The sequence below is a fragment of the Mus pahari genome, chromosome 4 (genome assembly GCF_900095145.1).
Source record: "Mus pahari chromosome 4, PAHARI_EIJ_v1.1, whole genome shotgun sequence".
Classification (NCBI taxonomy): Eukaryota; Metazoa; Chordata; class Mammalia; order Rodentia; family Muridae; genus Mus; species Mus pahari.
The window spans coordinates 85,934,137-85,946,801 of NC_034593.1; the positions used below are offsets into that span (position 1 = coordinate 85,934,137).

The 12,665-nt window shown below is 51.6% G+C and overlaps 2 protein-coding genes across 6 annotated transcripts in view; both read right to left on the bottom strand.

The window, feature by feature from the left end:
* Positions 1-737: 737 nt before the first annotated feature.
* Positions 738-6,283, bottom strand: Ecm1 (extracellular matrix protein 1). Of its 4 annotated transcripts, none has more exons than XM_021196280.2 (11): positions 6,085-6,283; positions 4,903-4,965; positions 4,676-4,777; positions 4,461-4,541; positions 4,286-4,366; positions 3,652-3,696; positions 3,100-3,419; positions 2,408-2,782; positions 1,776-1,996; positions 1,414-1,501; positions 738-1,061 (listed from the first exon to the last, which is right to left on the bottom strand). In XM_021196280.2, exons 1-11 carry the CDS (start codon positions 6,152-6,154, stop codon positions 831-833), a joined length of 1,677 nt encoding a protein of 558 aa, XP_021051939.1. In that variant the 5' UTR covers positions 6,155-6,283; the 3' UTR covers positions 738-830. The 4 variants fall into 4 exon arrangements, with proteins under 4 accessions (XP_021051939.1, XP_021051938.1, XP_021051937.1 ...); XM_021196279.2 differs by having other exon boundaries at positions 3,652-3,693; positions 4,676-4,780; XM_021196278.2 differs by having other exon boundaries at positions 4,676-4,780.
* A 404-nt stretch (positions 6,284-6,687) lies between these two features.
* Tars2 (threonyl-tRNA synthetase 2, mitochondrial) overlaps positions 6,688-12,665 on the bottom strand; it is a 17,401-nt gene continuing 11,423 nt past the window's right edge. For both annotated transcript variants that reach the window (XM_021195596.1, XM_029537815.1), the window contains exons 14-18: positions 9,272-9,372; positions 8,997-9,098; positions 8,757-8,829; positions 7,994-8,108; positions 6,688-7,034 (exon numbers count right to left, since the gene is read on the bottom strand). In XM_021195596.1, the coding sequence (XP_021051255.1) occupies positions 6,886-7,034; positions 7,994-8,108; positions 8,757-8,829; positions 8,997-9,098; positions 9,272-9,372 (540 nt within the window). In that variant the 3' untranslated portion in view covers positions 6,688-6,885. The remainder of the gene's footprint in view (positions 7,035-7,993; positions 8,109-8,756; positions 8,830-8,996; positions 9,099-9,271; positions 9,373-12,665) is intronic.

Here is a 12,665-nt window from a genome sequence, read left to right on the forward strand (position 1 = left end):
GCGTGCGCCACCACGCCCGGCTGAGACTCTGAGTTTTTAAGATGTGTATTTCCCAAGTCTTAACATGATGGTAAACAGTGGTTCAGTAAACTGATAATAAGCCAAAGTGGGAGCTCACCTAAGGATCAGAAGTGATTTAAACTGTCGGGCCTGGGCTGGGGAGACAGTGAGTGCTTGCTAGCACCTAAGTGAACACCAGAGATGCTGGTGCAAATCTGTTAAGTCCCCAGGCAGGTGGATCCTTGTGGGTCCTCAGAGCCCAGTGGTGAATTTCAGATTCAGTGAGAGAGCCTTGATAAAGTGGGGAGCCTCGACAAAGACTCTGGCCTTTGAGCTCTGGCCTCCACAGCATGTGTGCATATCTCCATGCACAGCATATGTACACTCACAAACACACACTGAGGCCACCCGACTTGGGTGGGGACCTCAGTGGCAGACCATGTGATTAGTTGTCAAGATGCTGGTTTGATCCCAAGCTAAATAAAATGGCAGGCTGGGCTGTGGCCAGCCCAGCATAGACTACATCTTTTTCACTTTGACTCCCAACAGCTAGCTAGCTACTGGGGCAGAGTTCTATTAAGACATTTGATTAAGGTCATGATGACAAGTGAAGTCAAGCCACTTAGCTCTGGTCCCACCACATAAGGAACATCTTCTGTTCGGTCAGTGGGAGCAGGCCACTGGGCCAGTCTTAGGGAGCTTACGAGGGTGTGTGTGTGTGCTAAAGACAATGAGGATGCCAAATCCAAGAGGCATTTATTGTAATGAGTGTTCGAGGAGGGTGGAGTAGGGTGGGGTCCCCCATCTAATCCTCTGAGGCTCAGGGTGACTCATTCTTCCTTGGACCCAGGGGCAGGGTTGACATCTGTTCCCCCAGTTGGGCCCTGGTCCCCCAAGCCAGTGGCATTCCCAGTGTCTCCAGCCACTAAAGCCACATTCCTCAGGTAGTTGGTATTGAAGCAGCTGATTTGTTTATCTTCAGGAGACAGGTTACAGCAGAGGGCAGGGTCTTTCCACGAGTTCCTCCGGGGACCACAGAGGCCCTCGATGAAGGACAGTTTCTGAGAAAGTAATGTAAGGCAGGCATGCTGGGGTATGGGGAGGGCAGAGAGTCGGCGTGGCTGCCCACTGGATTCCTCTGGAGGCCCAGAGGCTGCCAGCTTCCCTTCCACAGCAGGATTCCATGCTTGTCCCTGACAGATGTGTACATCTGGAAATGCTAGAAGCTTGAGGCCCAGGGCAGGGACAAGAGGTTCTCAGGAGGGAAGAAGGCTTCTAGAACTCTGAGAAATGATCTATTCCACTCACCCTGACATCTGCGAACAGGCTTGAGGTACTAAAAAGAGGGGGTAACCTCTACCTCTAGCCTCCTGATTCCCTGGAGCCATGGGTTCACATGTCACACACGCTCACCTCCTCTTCGCCGCAGCAGGCCTGTTCTGGATATGGAAGCTCGCAGCAGCGGATGGTCATATTCTGGATCAGCCCAGGAATCTGCTTACTGTGGTTGGTATGAAAGAGGAAGGGTTCAGGGTCTCTGCCCCTTCCACAGCACCCACAGCCTGCTGGGTCAGGGGTGGCTTATGCCTGTAATCTCGTTACTTGGAGTATGGGGGAAAGAAGATTGCTTCAAAGCAGCCTTGACCACAGAGTGAAACTTTCAAAATAAATAAACACCTCCTCCCAGCAACAGTGCTAATGGAACTGGGAAGCCATGATTTTGTCCTCCCCAAGGGCACCCCCTGGGGGAGGAGGAAGACCTGGCTAAGACTCACTGCTTGCTAAGGACCCTTCCACTTCCACAGAGCTGGCCCATGAGGTTGGGGGTGACTCGGCTGAGGTCAAGGGTCAAGATATCCCGGTCATAGTTGGGATAGGGAGCTAGGTGGGCGAAGCACTCGTCCCGGGCAGGACTGGGAGGGTAGTGGCAGCAGGAGTGGGGGTGGGTCTTTATAGCCAGCTCCCGCTCGCAGTATCCGTCCAGGGCATCCTCCCACTGTGGAGAGAGACAGAGGTCAGGAAGAAGCTGCTGCTTGGCTCCTTCCCCTTACCACACCTTATCCCTTTCAGCTATGAGATGAGGCCCCAGGAGCTACAAGGGGAGGTCAAAAGGGAGGAACACAGATGAGGCTCCTAATTGGCCACTGGAGATGAGCTGGACCAGTAGGTACAGAGGGTGAAGCCATAGCTGGACGGACGGATGGCAGACAGATGCATATGTGGGGTCACGGGTGGATGAAGTCAGGATGGAAGCACGAAGACTCAAGGTGAACAGACTTGGATGACAGACACAACGGACGGACGGATGGACGGACAGTCACAAGCAGACGAACGTGGCTGTAGAGTCAGCGGTTGGAGCTGGGTGGGCAGGCAGATAGGCTCCCGAGGTGGCTGGGATGCCACTTACGGCCTTCCATGTGCACGTGTGGTTGTGGCCCTGGCGGCAGCAGCGCTGGAACTCTGTCTCCAGCCGGGTCAGAGCCTGCAGCTGTCTCTGGATGGCGTCGGTAGCTGGGAGGTTGCGTGGCACGGAGCGGAAGCGTCTCAGGAGACAGATGTTTTTGACATTGTCCAGTGTGGGCAACCCCGGGGGGAAAGGCAGCTGGGGCCCTGAGGACATGCCATTCTGGTGGACGGGGCAGGGTCGGAGCAGGTAGTCTGGGCGAGGAGCTTCCTTCTGGAAGCAAGAGAATCGCTCCTCCCCACGCAGTCTGCAGCACAGGTGGGGGCGGGTCTTGACAGAGAATTCGGCCTCACAAAATTGGGTCATTGCATCCTCCCACTAGAGTGAGAGGGGTGGGTCAGCCCAGCACCCCATTGTTCATATTTCTGCCTCCTCCCAGGCTCCAGGAAAGGACCCTAGGCAGCCGACCTGTGCACCATCAGTACCCAGGGTGAGGTGTGGAGCACTCAGGCACGTGCACAGACACAGACACACACAGACACACAGACACACACACACACACACACACACACACACACACACACACACACACACACACACACACACACACACACACACACACACACACACACACACACACACACACACACACACGCACGCACGCACATACCTAGCAGCAGCAGCCAAACCCTTACCACAAGCTTCACACAGTCTAGGCGGTTTGTGTTGGTGCGGCAGCGACAGCAGCGGGAGTATCCGGTCTCCAGCACATTGAGGGTCTCTCCCTGGCGACTAAGGTGAGAGTAGCCAGTCTGCGGCAGGTTCCAGGGGCCGTAGACCACGTGCTGACGCTCAGGAAGGCAGATCTGCTTCAGATTGTCTGGAGAAGGCCGTCCAGGAGGGAAGCCATCCAGCCGGTGGCCCCAGATACCTCTCCGTCCCTGCGGGCAGTGACGGGCTGGATTCCAAGTCCGGGACTCTGGAGGGAGCTGGCCTGCCAGGGTGCGCGGCTTCACTGGAACAGAGAAAACAGTGGGGAGGAATACACGCAGGCAGGCTGAGCAGAAAGCATTGGGAGGCCCAGGGTTGAAGAGAAAGGGCTGGGTGGTATGTGGGTTTCTTCAGTTCAGGGTCACTGAAAGGGAAAGGTAACTGCGACAGGCCCCAGTACCCTCAGGCCAGCATTAGCTCCTTCCTGGGGCTCAGGGGCTAACCGTGGGAGCAGACAGAGCAGTGCGGTCACTCACCCTCTTTCTGGACAATCTCCTCCTGAGGCTGGACAGCTGGGTCTACTGGGGTAGAAGGAGGTGTGTAAGCAAAAGGCTTGGGATGGGCTCCTCTACAACGCAGGCTCATGCTAGTTCCCACGCACGAAGGAACGCAATAGAGAGGCCAGAAAAAAAACATGACTGCTATTTTACACCACTGACTCACAGAGCTGTGGGACAGGCATCTTTTCCAACCGTCCTTCCCTTCCTTCTTTAAAACCGGGCCACATGTACTCATATGTCCCCGGCTGGCCTTGAACTCAGTAACACTGACCTTGGCTGGCTGGGAACTTGCTCTATAGACCAAGCAGGCTATATACCACTCAGAGCTCTGCCTGCCTCTGCCTCCTGAGTGCTGGAATTAAAGTCACGTGCCACCACTGCCCAGCCTAAGAACAACCTCTGAAGGTCTGATGTTCATGCAGGTGCCACCACATCCAGTTGATGGAGTGCGGAGGATCAAAGCCAGCCTGGGCTGTGTCAGACAAGCATTCCACTGGCTACACAGATAGAGACTGAGCGGCCCAGGAGAGTAAGTCCCACGTGCCCTCCTCCCCAAGCCCGTGCTCTGGGCTCCGCAGGAAAGCTGTGCAGAAAAGAGGCAGTCACTCACTTTCCTTCTGTTGAATATGGACTCGAGGAGGGGGCTGCTCTTTCTGTAGGGGGATGGCTTCTTGAGGGACAGCAGGACCTGCTGCAAGATGGGGGAGAGCACAAGGGAGGGAGGTCAGGCTAGTGTCAGCATCACAGTGGGGTGGTCGGGGGGTGGGGGGCAGGAAAGCACTCACCTTTATCTACATTAGGGTTCAGGAAAGTGGGCCAGTCTTCCTCATACACGGGGATGTCTTCTGGAGAGGAAGGGGGCTGCACTACAGAACAGGCAGTTGTGAGTATCCTAGTAGACAGTGGGGCAGGGGTCCCCCCTCCCTGCCTGAGGAGCAGGAGGTACACTAGATCAGAGGTCTCAAGGGTAACTGGTCTCAAGGCTTTGGGGCGGCCTCACCTTCTCTTTGTTCCTCAAAGAGGGGAGGGTCATGCAGAGATGTTACAGAGTGGTCGACTCGGAGTCTCTGGGTTTGTGGTGGGGAAGGGGGTGCTGCATAACCTACTAGAGGCAAGAGGGGAGACACTCAGAGCCTCCCAATTGCACGCTTGTTCCCCACAAATTCTATAGCCACGCTGCCCCGAGTGCCCGTCCTCATCCGACCTGGTTAGTCCTGAGGCTCTCACCTTCATGGAGGTGCTGGAACAGGTGCTCTGGCTTCATCTCTCGCTGGTCCGAAGCCTTGAAGGCTGGAGGAAGGAAGGACAAAAGTCAGGGGCAGTTTTGAGGCGTCCTTTCCTGGTCCTGGACAGAGGATGGGGAGGCTGAGACTGTGGAAAGCCTGCTGTGGGGGAGCCACCTGTGTCACACCTTCCCCTGAGTGAGTGGCTGGGGATGGAGGTCTGACTCCCTGTCAGTATCTCCCTTGGATGGGGCTTGTGGCTGCCGCTCCCTCCAATGCTCTGATGTTCCTCTAGGGTTCCAGGACCCACCTCTCTCCAAACTTCTTCCTATAAGGCCTTTGAAAGTACTTTAAGGCCTTTCGGTGGGATGGTCAGCCAAGTGTTTACATGCCTTCCCCAGTCCTCTCAGCTTATTTTAGGTTTCTTAAAAAGAAAAATATTCTTTGTGTATGTGTGCAGGGGCCAGTGCGTCACCGTGGTGATGTGTGGAGGTCAGAGAACAACTCGTGGGAATCAGTTTTCTCCTTCCATGTGGGTTACTGGGATGGAATACAGGTTACCAGGCTTGCTGGCAAAGCACCTTCACACATACCGAGCCATCTCACTGCCAACTTTAGGCTCGGGCCATCTGGAGCTGAACCGAAGGCACAGACCTAGGAACCAGGATAGCAGCGAGGTGGAGCTGTCTCAGACACAGCTATCTATAGAAGGCTCTAAGTCTCTGACCTGTCCAGAGTTGGTTTTCCCTTTGTTCAGACTTCAAAGCAGTGTGTGTGTGTGTGTGTGAGAGAGAGAGAGAGAGAGAGAGAGAGAGAGATAGGGGGTGAATGTGGGTGAACTCTAACTTGTCCTCTGACCAGAGTCAAGGCTCCCTGGCTCTGTAGGCTGAGTTTTGGCAGCCCAAGGGCCTCTTTTCTTCCTCACCTGCCTCCTCATCCCTCCTCATGTGCTCCGACAGGAGGATCCTCACCCTGTAAACTCATCAGTCTTGTGGTGTCTATTGGACTCTAATTTTTGTGTTTCTTAGCAACTACCTCTAGTTATTCCACTCCTGTTCCAGCCTCCATGGTTAAAGGCTCAGCCCCACTTCACAGTGACATGTTCATATAAAGGAAGCCAATCACCCAACTGCTGAGCTCTTTGGAGCCAGGCTCTTAAGCAACTGCTGACCCCACCCCGACTCACCTCCCTCAGAGGCAGCAGAAGCAAGAGCCAAGCAGGCCAAGATCAAGGCTGATCTGGATATGGTCCCCATCCTGGGGCAAGGACTGGTCACTGGTCACCCAAAAGCTGGTTGTCACAGGCAGATCTAGACTTGAAGGGGTTGGGCCACTTGCTGCAAGCCTGCTCCTCTGGCTGCTGCCACTGCCGTTGTGAACTTCAAGGCCTGCTGTCTGTCTCTCTTTATATGCTATCTCCCGCCCCCCTGTTTCCTGCCGTGACTCAGCCCCTGCTGCTCCTCCTCTTACAGCCACTCCTCCCAGACTCCTGGAGCCTCCTTAGCCTGGGAAGAATGGAGGTGATGGAGGGAACACTCCCGGGTCCCCTCAAAACTGATGCAGAGAATCATGGAGCAAGTTGGCATCTGAACCCTTAATTTGTGCCTCAGTTTCCCACTTGTATTCTGTCCTTTATAAAGAAGGGACCTGACACTCTCCTGAGTGGGAGTGTGGAGGGGAATGGCTGCCTAAGGCAGCGCTCCCTTGCTGGTCAGAGGCCTCAGTATCCCTTTGCCTCAGGTCTGGGAAAGAGGGAGACAAGCACTCGGAGTCAGATGAAGGCACAGCCTTGGCTTCAAGTTTATTTTTATTCTCCTGTCCCATCAGTACAGCATTCCTTCCTGTGTGTGGGGAGCCCCCACACCATGTCTATTTTCAGTGAGCAGTTCTGAGGCCTTGGGGACATGCTGGGCTGCCAGCTGGGTTAGTGTCCCATGGAAAGGGATGGATGGCTCTCATGAGTCTGTACATCAACAGCAGACATCGCTCAGAACACTTCTTCGGCATTGGGGACCCTGGCGTTCTGTAACTCCAGCAGTCTCTGCACGGACTCGGTCAGGCCTCGCTCCCCGAGCTGCCGGTTATCTCGCGTGCGTACGTTCACTGTCCTTTGACTCTGCTCTCTTTGGCCAACCACTGCAGGAAGAGGAAGGATTTGCAAGCCCAAGGAAAAGCCGCCCTATGGGTTGTTTCCTTTTTCACTGCAGAAACTTCAAACTCCCGAATCTTTAGGAAAGGTAGGAGCAGAGCCTAGCCGTGGCTGAAGCCCATGCTTAGCTTGCCTGCCCTGCTGGTGACTGTCCACTCTGAGGAGATAAGGAAGTGGGCCGGGCTCTATTCACCTATTCCTGCAGGTCAGGAGCCCAGGGCTGGGAGATAGCAGATAGAGACAAACATGGAGAGCTACACACAAAGAAAAAATGTATGTGTGTGACCTGGGGGGAGGGGTACAGTACAGGAAGGGGAAACAGCAGGGCGGGGCTTGCTCTCAGTTACCAAGGCAGGCGGTCTAGCTAGGAATTTCTGCTTCTTGCCTCCAGAGGCCCAAGAGTCAGGAGCAACTTCCTTCCCTAAGGCCTTTCTTGTCCACTAGAGCTGCCTCCACCCACATAACAATAAACGAGGCAATTAATTAATGCCTTGATTGGTTTTGGTGCTGGGATCTAACTCATTGGATGCCAGTGCTCCACCACAGAGCACTACAGCTCTTGGTTCACTGATAATCTTGCTACATAACAGCCTACAGTGGCCTCACACTTTTGGCCCTCCCGCCTGTACCTGCCAAATCCTGGGATTACAGGTGTGCCTACTATGTCTGGCTTCAACTGACACCTTCTTAATCCTCTCCTGTCCCTTCCTCTTTGATGCTGGCCTGGTTAATTAACTTACAGCAACAGCCTAGGGTAGGGTTAACGAGAAGACAACTGTTCTGAGGGATGGAATAGGTTGTGGGAAGGAGCAATGGAAGGCAGGCAGGTTAGTCAGGCTCCTACCCAGTCCAGGTAATGAGTCCCAATTATTCAATGTACACAGCTAAACGATAGTACAGAGAATGCAGAGCTTGGGGCTCTGGGGTCCATGGCTAACCCTCTTACCAAACTGAAAGTTGTAGTGGGCAAGCTGGGCCCGGCGGACTCTCCGACTGAGGGTCAGTCCAGAGTCTGCATCGAGATCACTCACAAGTCCTGCAGCCTGCAGGCACTGCTGCACCTGGGATACAGATTGGTGATGAGTAAATCTGAATGGAAGCTGAGCTATGGTTGGTTGGTTACTATTCTTCCTCGGTTGCTTGTCTCACATCCCCACCTCCCCAACGCTCTCAGGAGCTGGCTGGCTGCCTCTTCTCTGAGACACTGAGGCCAACTTCCCATCCCTGACCTAAAACCTTTTTGTGTGCTTCTCACAGAAAATGAACCCTCAATTATTCTCTGGGCTCTATCTGTTGTTAGGCACCCATCTCCCAACCAGCTGTTCAACTCTAGTCCGTCCATAGTCTTACGTTTTTCCATAAAGAACCTCATGCAGCTCAGGCTGTGAACCTGTGCACAAACGTGACCTTTCCTGATGCTCCTGCCAAGTGCTAGGACTGCAGCTCCTGTGGTGCTGCGGACTGAGCGCACTGCTTTCTGCACACTAGGTAAATATGCTACCAACTGACCTACATCTCTAGGCTCACCCCTAATTATTTAAAAAGGGTCTCACTATGAAGCCAACGCTGAACTCAATTTTTAGATGGAGAATGTCTCTTTTGCACATGGGAAAGCTGCCTCTCAGGCCCTTCCCACTCTCCTGCAGAACCTGTCTCACCAGGGATGCATGGCAGATGCACTGCTGTTCTCCATCTCCCTCTCAACTCACCTGCCTGGCATATTGCTCTTGCTCTGTCCTCACAGGGATGACCACCACCTGGAGCGGGGACAGCCACAGGGGCCTGTTGGCAGGAAACAGGGGCAGGAAGTTATTCATTTTGGCTTTAGCCATTAGGCTTAGGTGTAGCTGTAGGGAGATCTGAAAAGGAAATACATAGGATAAGGTCAGAACCTAAGGCACGAACTCTGGCTGGAGAGAAGAGCAGAACTCTGGTGTCCGGTGACTCACCATTTCCCCCCACAACTTTCTGCCAGCACTCCCAACAACCTTTCCACAGAACCAAGCACTGCTCGATGAATAAGGACTGGACACTCTGGGGCTCCTGCCGGCCTTGGAAGGAGAAGGGGAGTGAGTGAACGGCGAGAGTGCCAGGAACTGAGCAGCCCAATCACTTCCCGTTACCAAGAACTCTCTCTGATGGGGCAGGGTGTGGAGGGTTGGCTCAGTGTGAGGAGCAGTCAAAGGTGGGGGGTGGGGGGTGAGGGATGAGCCAGGGTCTGTACCCCTTGTACTGTAGGTCAAATCTCAGTGGCAGCTGGAAGTCAAGCTGGATTGTCCCACACTGATGCGGTCGACCAAGGGCGTCGTGGAGGTGCACATCGATCTAGAGAAGACGGGTGGGGGGTGGGGGGTGAGAGTCAGACCAAATAGCTTTCATGCTCCATCAGCCAATCTTCTCTACCTGTCCCTGTAAGGAGAGCCATGCCACGCAGACAGCCAATATTCCTTCCTTCCTCTCCACCTAAGAATGAGGGACTATCCATACCCCAGCCTCTCATTCCCTGAGTTCTTCCTGAGACCTACACCTTGCCTATGCTGCGCCAGCCACACCATCTTCTCCCTCAGTGGCAGTTTGATACGCTCTTGTAGCTGAGGATCTATGACTGGCTCTGTAGCCCCTTTCCCATCTGCAGTCCCATCCCTGCTGCCCTGCTCAGCTGTAATATTCTCTAGTTTCCCTCATTCCCACTGTTTTGCTGGCAGATCGATTTGACAGAGTCCTATCCTTGCTAGTCTTCTACTCTCCTATGTCCTCAGCCCTGCAGTACAATTGCTCAGGGCCACCTAGCATGTCACACACCACCTGCCACAGATGCCAAAGCAAAGACTGATGCCACCATGGAAATCAGTTCAAGACTCAACTGGTCCCATGCAAACCCTTTTGCCCTATTCTCCTTGGGGATTTTCAAACCTTTTCCTCTCTTAGCCATAGCGTGCTTACCTGATTTATTTCTCTACTTCTCTCCCCCCCCCCCGCCACCGACTCTCTCAGTGTGTGTGTGTGTGTGTGTGTGTGTGTGTGTGTGTGTGTCAGAAGCTGTCTAGGAAAGGAAATGGCAAACAAGTGAGCTCCCTGGAGATGGCCTACCATTTTGCATGGCTGCGGTGGGCGAGCTCTAGGATACAAGGTCCCAGGACTGCTCCTTGCTGCTGAAACGCCTTTGCTGTCACTATAACATAGTCTAATGATGCCTGGGATTCAGCCCATCCTATTGGGCAAATTTCCTGCAGATCAACATGAAGATGTACTTGCATATAGTAATGCTATGTAGACGAACTAATGATTTCATAATTCCTGATAATGATTTTATAGAATTCCTAAATCGACACAAGTAATCTCAAGTCCCCTAAAGAAAGAATAAAAGCTGCAAATAGCTCTGTAAACCTTCCTGTGTCATGGGCTAGCTGCACTAGGAAAAGAAAACAGGGTTGGAACAAATTTATGGTAAAGGAAAACATTCCTTCTAGGTTAGGAAAGGAGTCACTATCTAGTAACAAAAAGTCATAAACTGGGAATGGACAATTTATTGTAGGAGCAAGGACAGGAAATAAATGATGGACTAGTTTATCTATACAAGACTTCAAAAGAATAAGACACAAGGCAGATGATTTGTCTCCTGACAAAACTGTGCTAACATGTGACATAAAAATTATTGCTTTAAACTTAAAATTAACTCATGGAACTAGGAACAGATAATGAATGTTTAGTCAGGTCGAAGTCTTTTTTTTTTTTAAGATTTTATTTATTTATTTATTGTATGTTAGTACACTGTAGCTGTTTTCAGATCTCATTACGGGTGGTTGTGAGCCACCATGTGGTTGTTGGGATTTGAACTCAGGACCTCCGGAAAAGCAGTCAGTGCTCTTAACCACTGAGCCATCTCACCAGTCCCCAGGTCAAAGTCTTGATGGAAAGACATGTAAACAATTCTGCTGTAACTCATTAAGCCTTATCAATCTATATTGTGAACTACTGCCTTAAACTTACTATGACCTCATGGAATATAAAAGTGCTTAGAAAACCATGTCATCAATTATCTTGTTGTAATGGTTCTACCTGGTAGTTCTATATGTAATTTTTAGAGAAAGTATAAAAAAACTAAGAACAACAATAAAGTGGTGGTGTAAACTTTTTCTACTTCATCCGTATGTGTGTGTGTCTGTGTGTGCCTGACTTACTTTCTTTTTTTTTCTTTCTTTTTTTTTTTTAAAGATTTATTTATTTATTATATTTAAGTACACTGTAGCTGTCTTCAGACACTCCAGAAGAGGGCGTCAGATCTTGTTACAGATGGTTGTGAGCCACCATGTGGTTGCTGGGATTTGAACTCCGGACCTTCGGAAGAGCAGTCGGGTGCTCTTACCTACTGAGCCATCTCACCAGCCCCCTGACTTACTTTCTTACTTTTACTTTTCTTTTCTCTCTGACTCACAAAGAGTTAATGAACTCTGAGCTCTCACTGGCCTGTGAAGGGTCCCTGAGTCAAAGAGACAAGAACCTTAATAACTAAGTTTCTTTTCCCCTGATGCTATCAGTAGGAGGTCATTGCCAGAAGCCATCAGCTTTTGGCCCAAGAACAGTAAGAGAGAGTTGAAGGCCAGGTCATCAGCTTCTGGTGTGCCTATCTGTGCCCCACATCAGTACCTGACTGGGCACAACTCCGGTGGGAGTCTGGGGGTCAGTGTTACTTAGCTCTGGCTGATCTGGAACTCTACCTGATTCTGTCAACAACATGAGCCATTTCCTTTTATTATTAATTGCTATGTGTGAGCATGCCTGCACATACACAAGTGCATGAAGCTAAAGCCACCTAGACTGCGTCTTCTCCTGTTGGCTTATTCCCTTGAGGCAGTGTAATGGTTAGTGTTGACTGTTGACAGGATCTAGACTCATCTAGGAGATAGGGATTCTGTTAGGTTAACTGTGTGTGGGGCCATTTCCTATGAGGAGGCCTGGATTGTATGAAGTGGAGAAAAGAGTTAAGGCTCTGGGTCCATCCAATATGTTCCTTACTGTGGGTGCATTGAGGCCTCCAGCTTCAGCAGGGCTGGACCCTGAGCTGTGAGCCCAAATAGACCCTTTCTCCCTTACGGTGCTTTTACCAAGAGTATCTATCTGCTCACAGCGGCAGCAGAAGCTGAGGCTCTCTCTGAATCTGAGGGTTTTCTCCTCACTAGGCTGGCAGCTTGCAAGCTTCCTATCTCCAAGACCTACAACAATGGGGTTATAGGCAATCATGAGACCACGGGGAGCTTGTTAAGTGGATGCTGGGCTCCAAACTCATGTCCTCATGGTCTATACAGCAAGCCCTCTTAACTCAGAACTGTCTCTCCATCCCCCTTTTAACAAAGCAGCAGCTTGCTCAGCAGTGGTGGCACACGCCTTTAATCCCAGTGCTCAGGAGGGAAAGTCAGGTGGAGCCCTGAGTTCAAGGCCAGCCTGGTCTACAGAGTGTCCTCCAGGACAGCCAGGGCTACACAGAGAAACCCTGCCTCAAAAAACGAACACACACACAAAAAAGGTTTGTTATCTTTATATATATATATATAATCTATCTTTATATATATATATCTTTATATATATATCTTTTATCTATTATCTTTGTGTATATATAT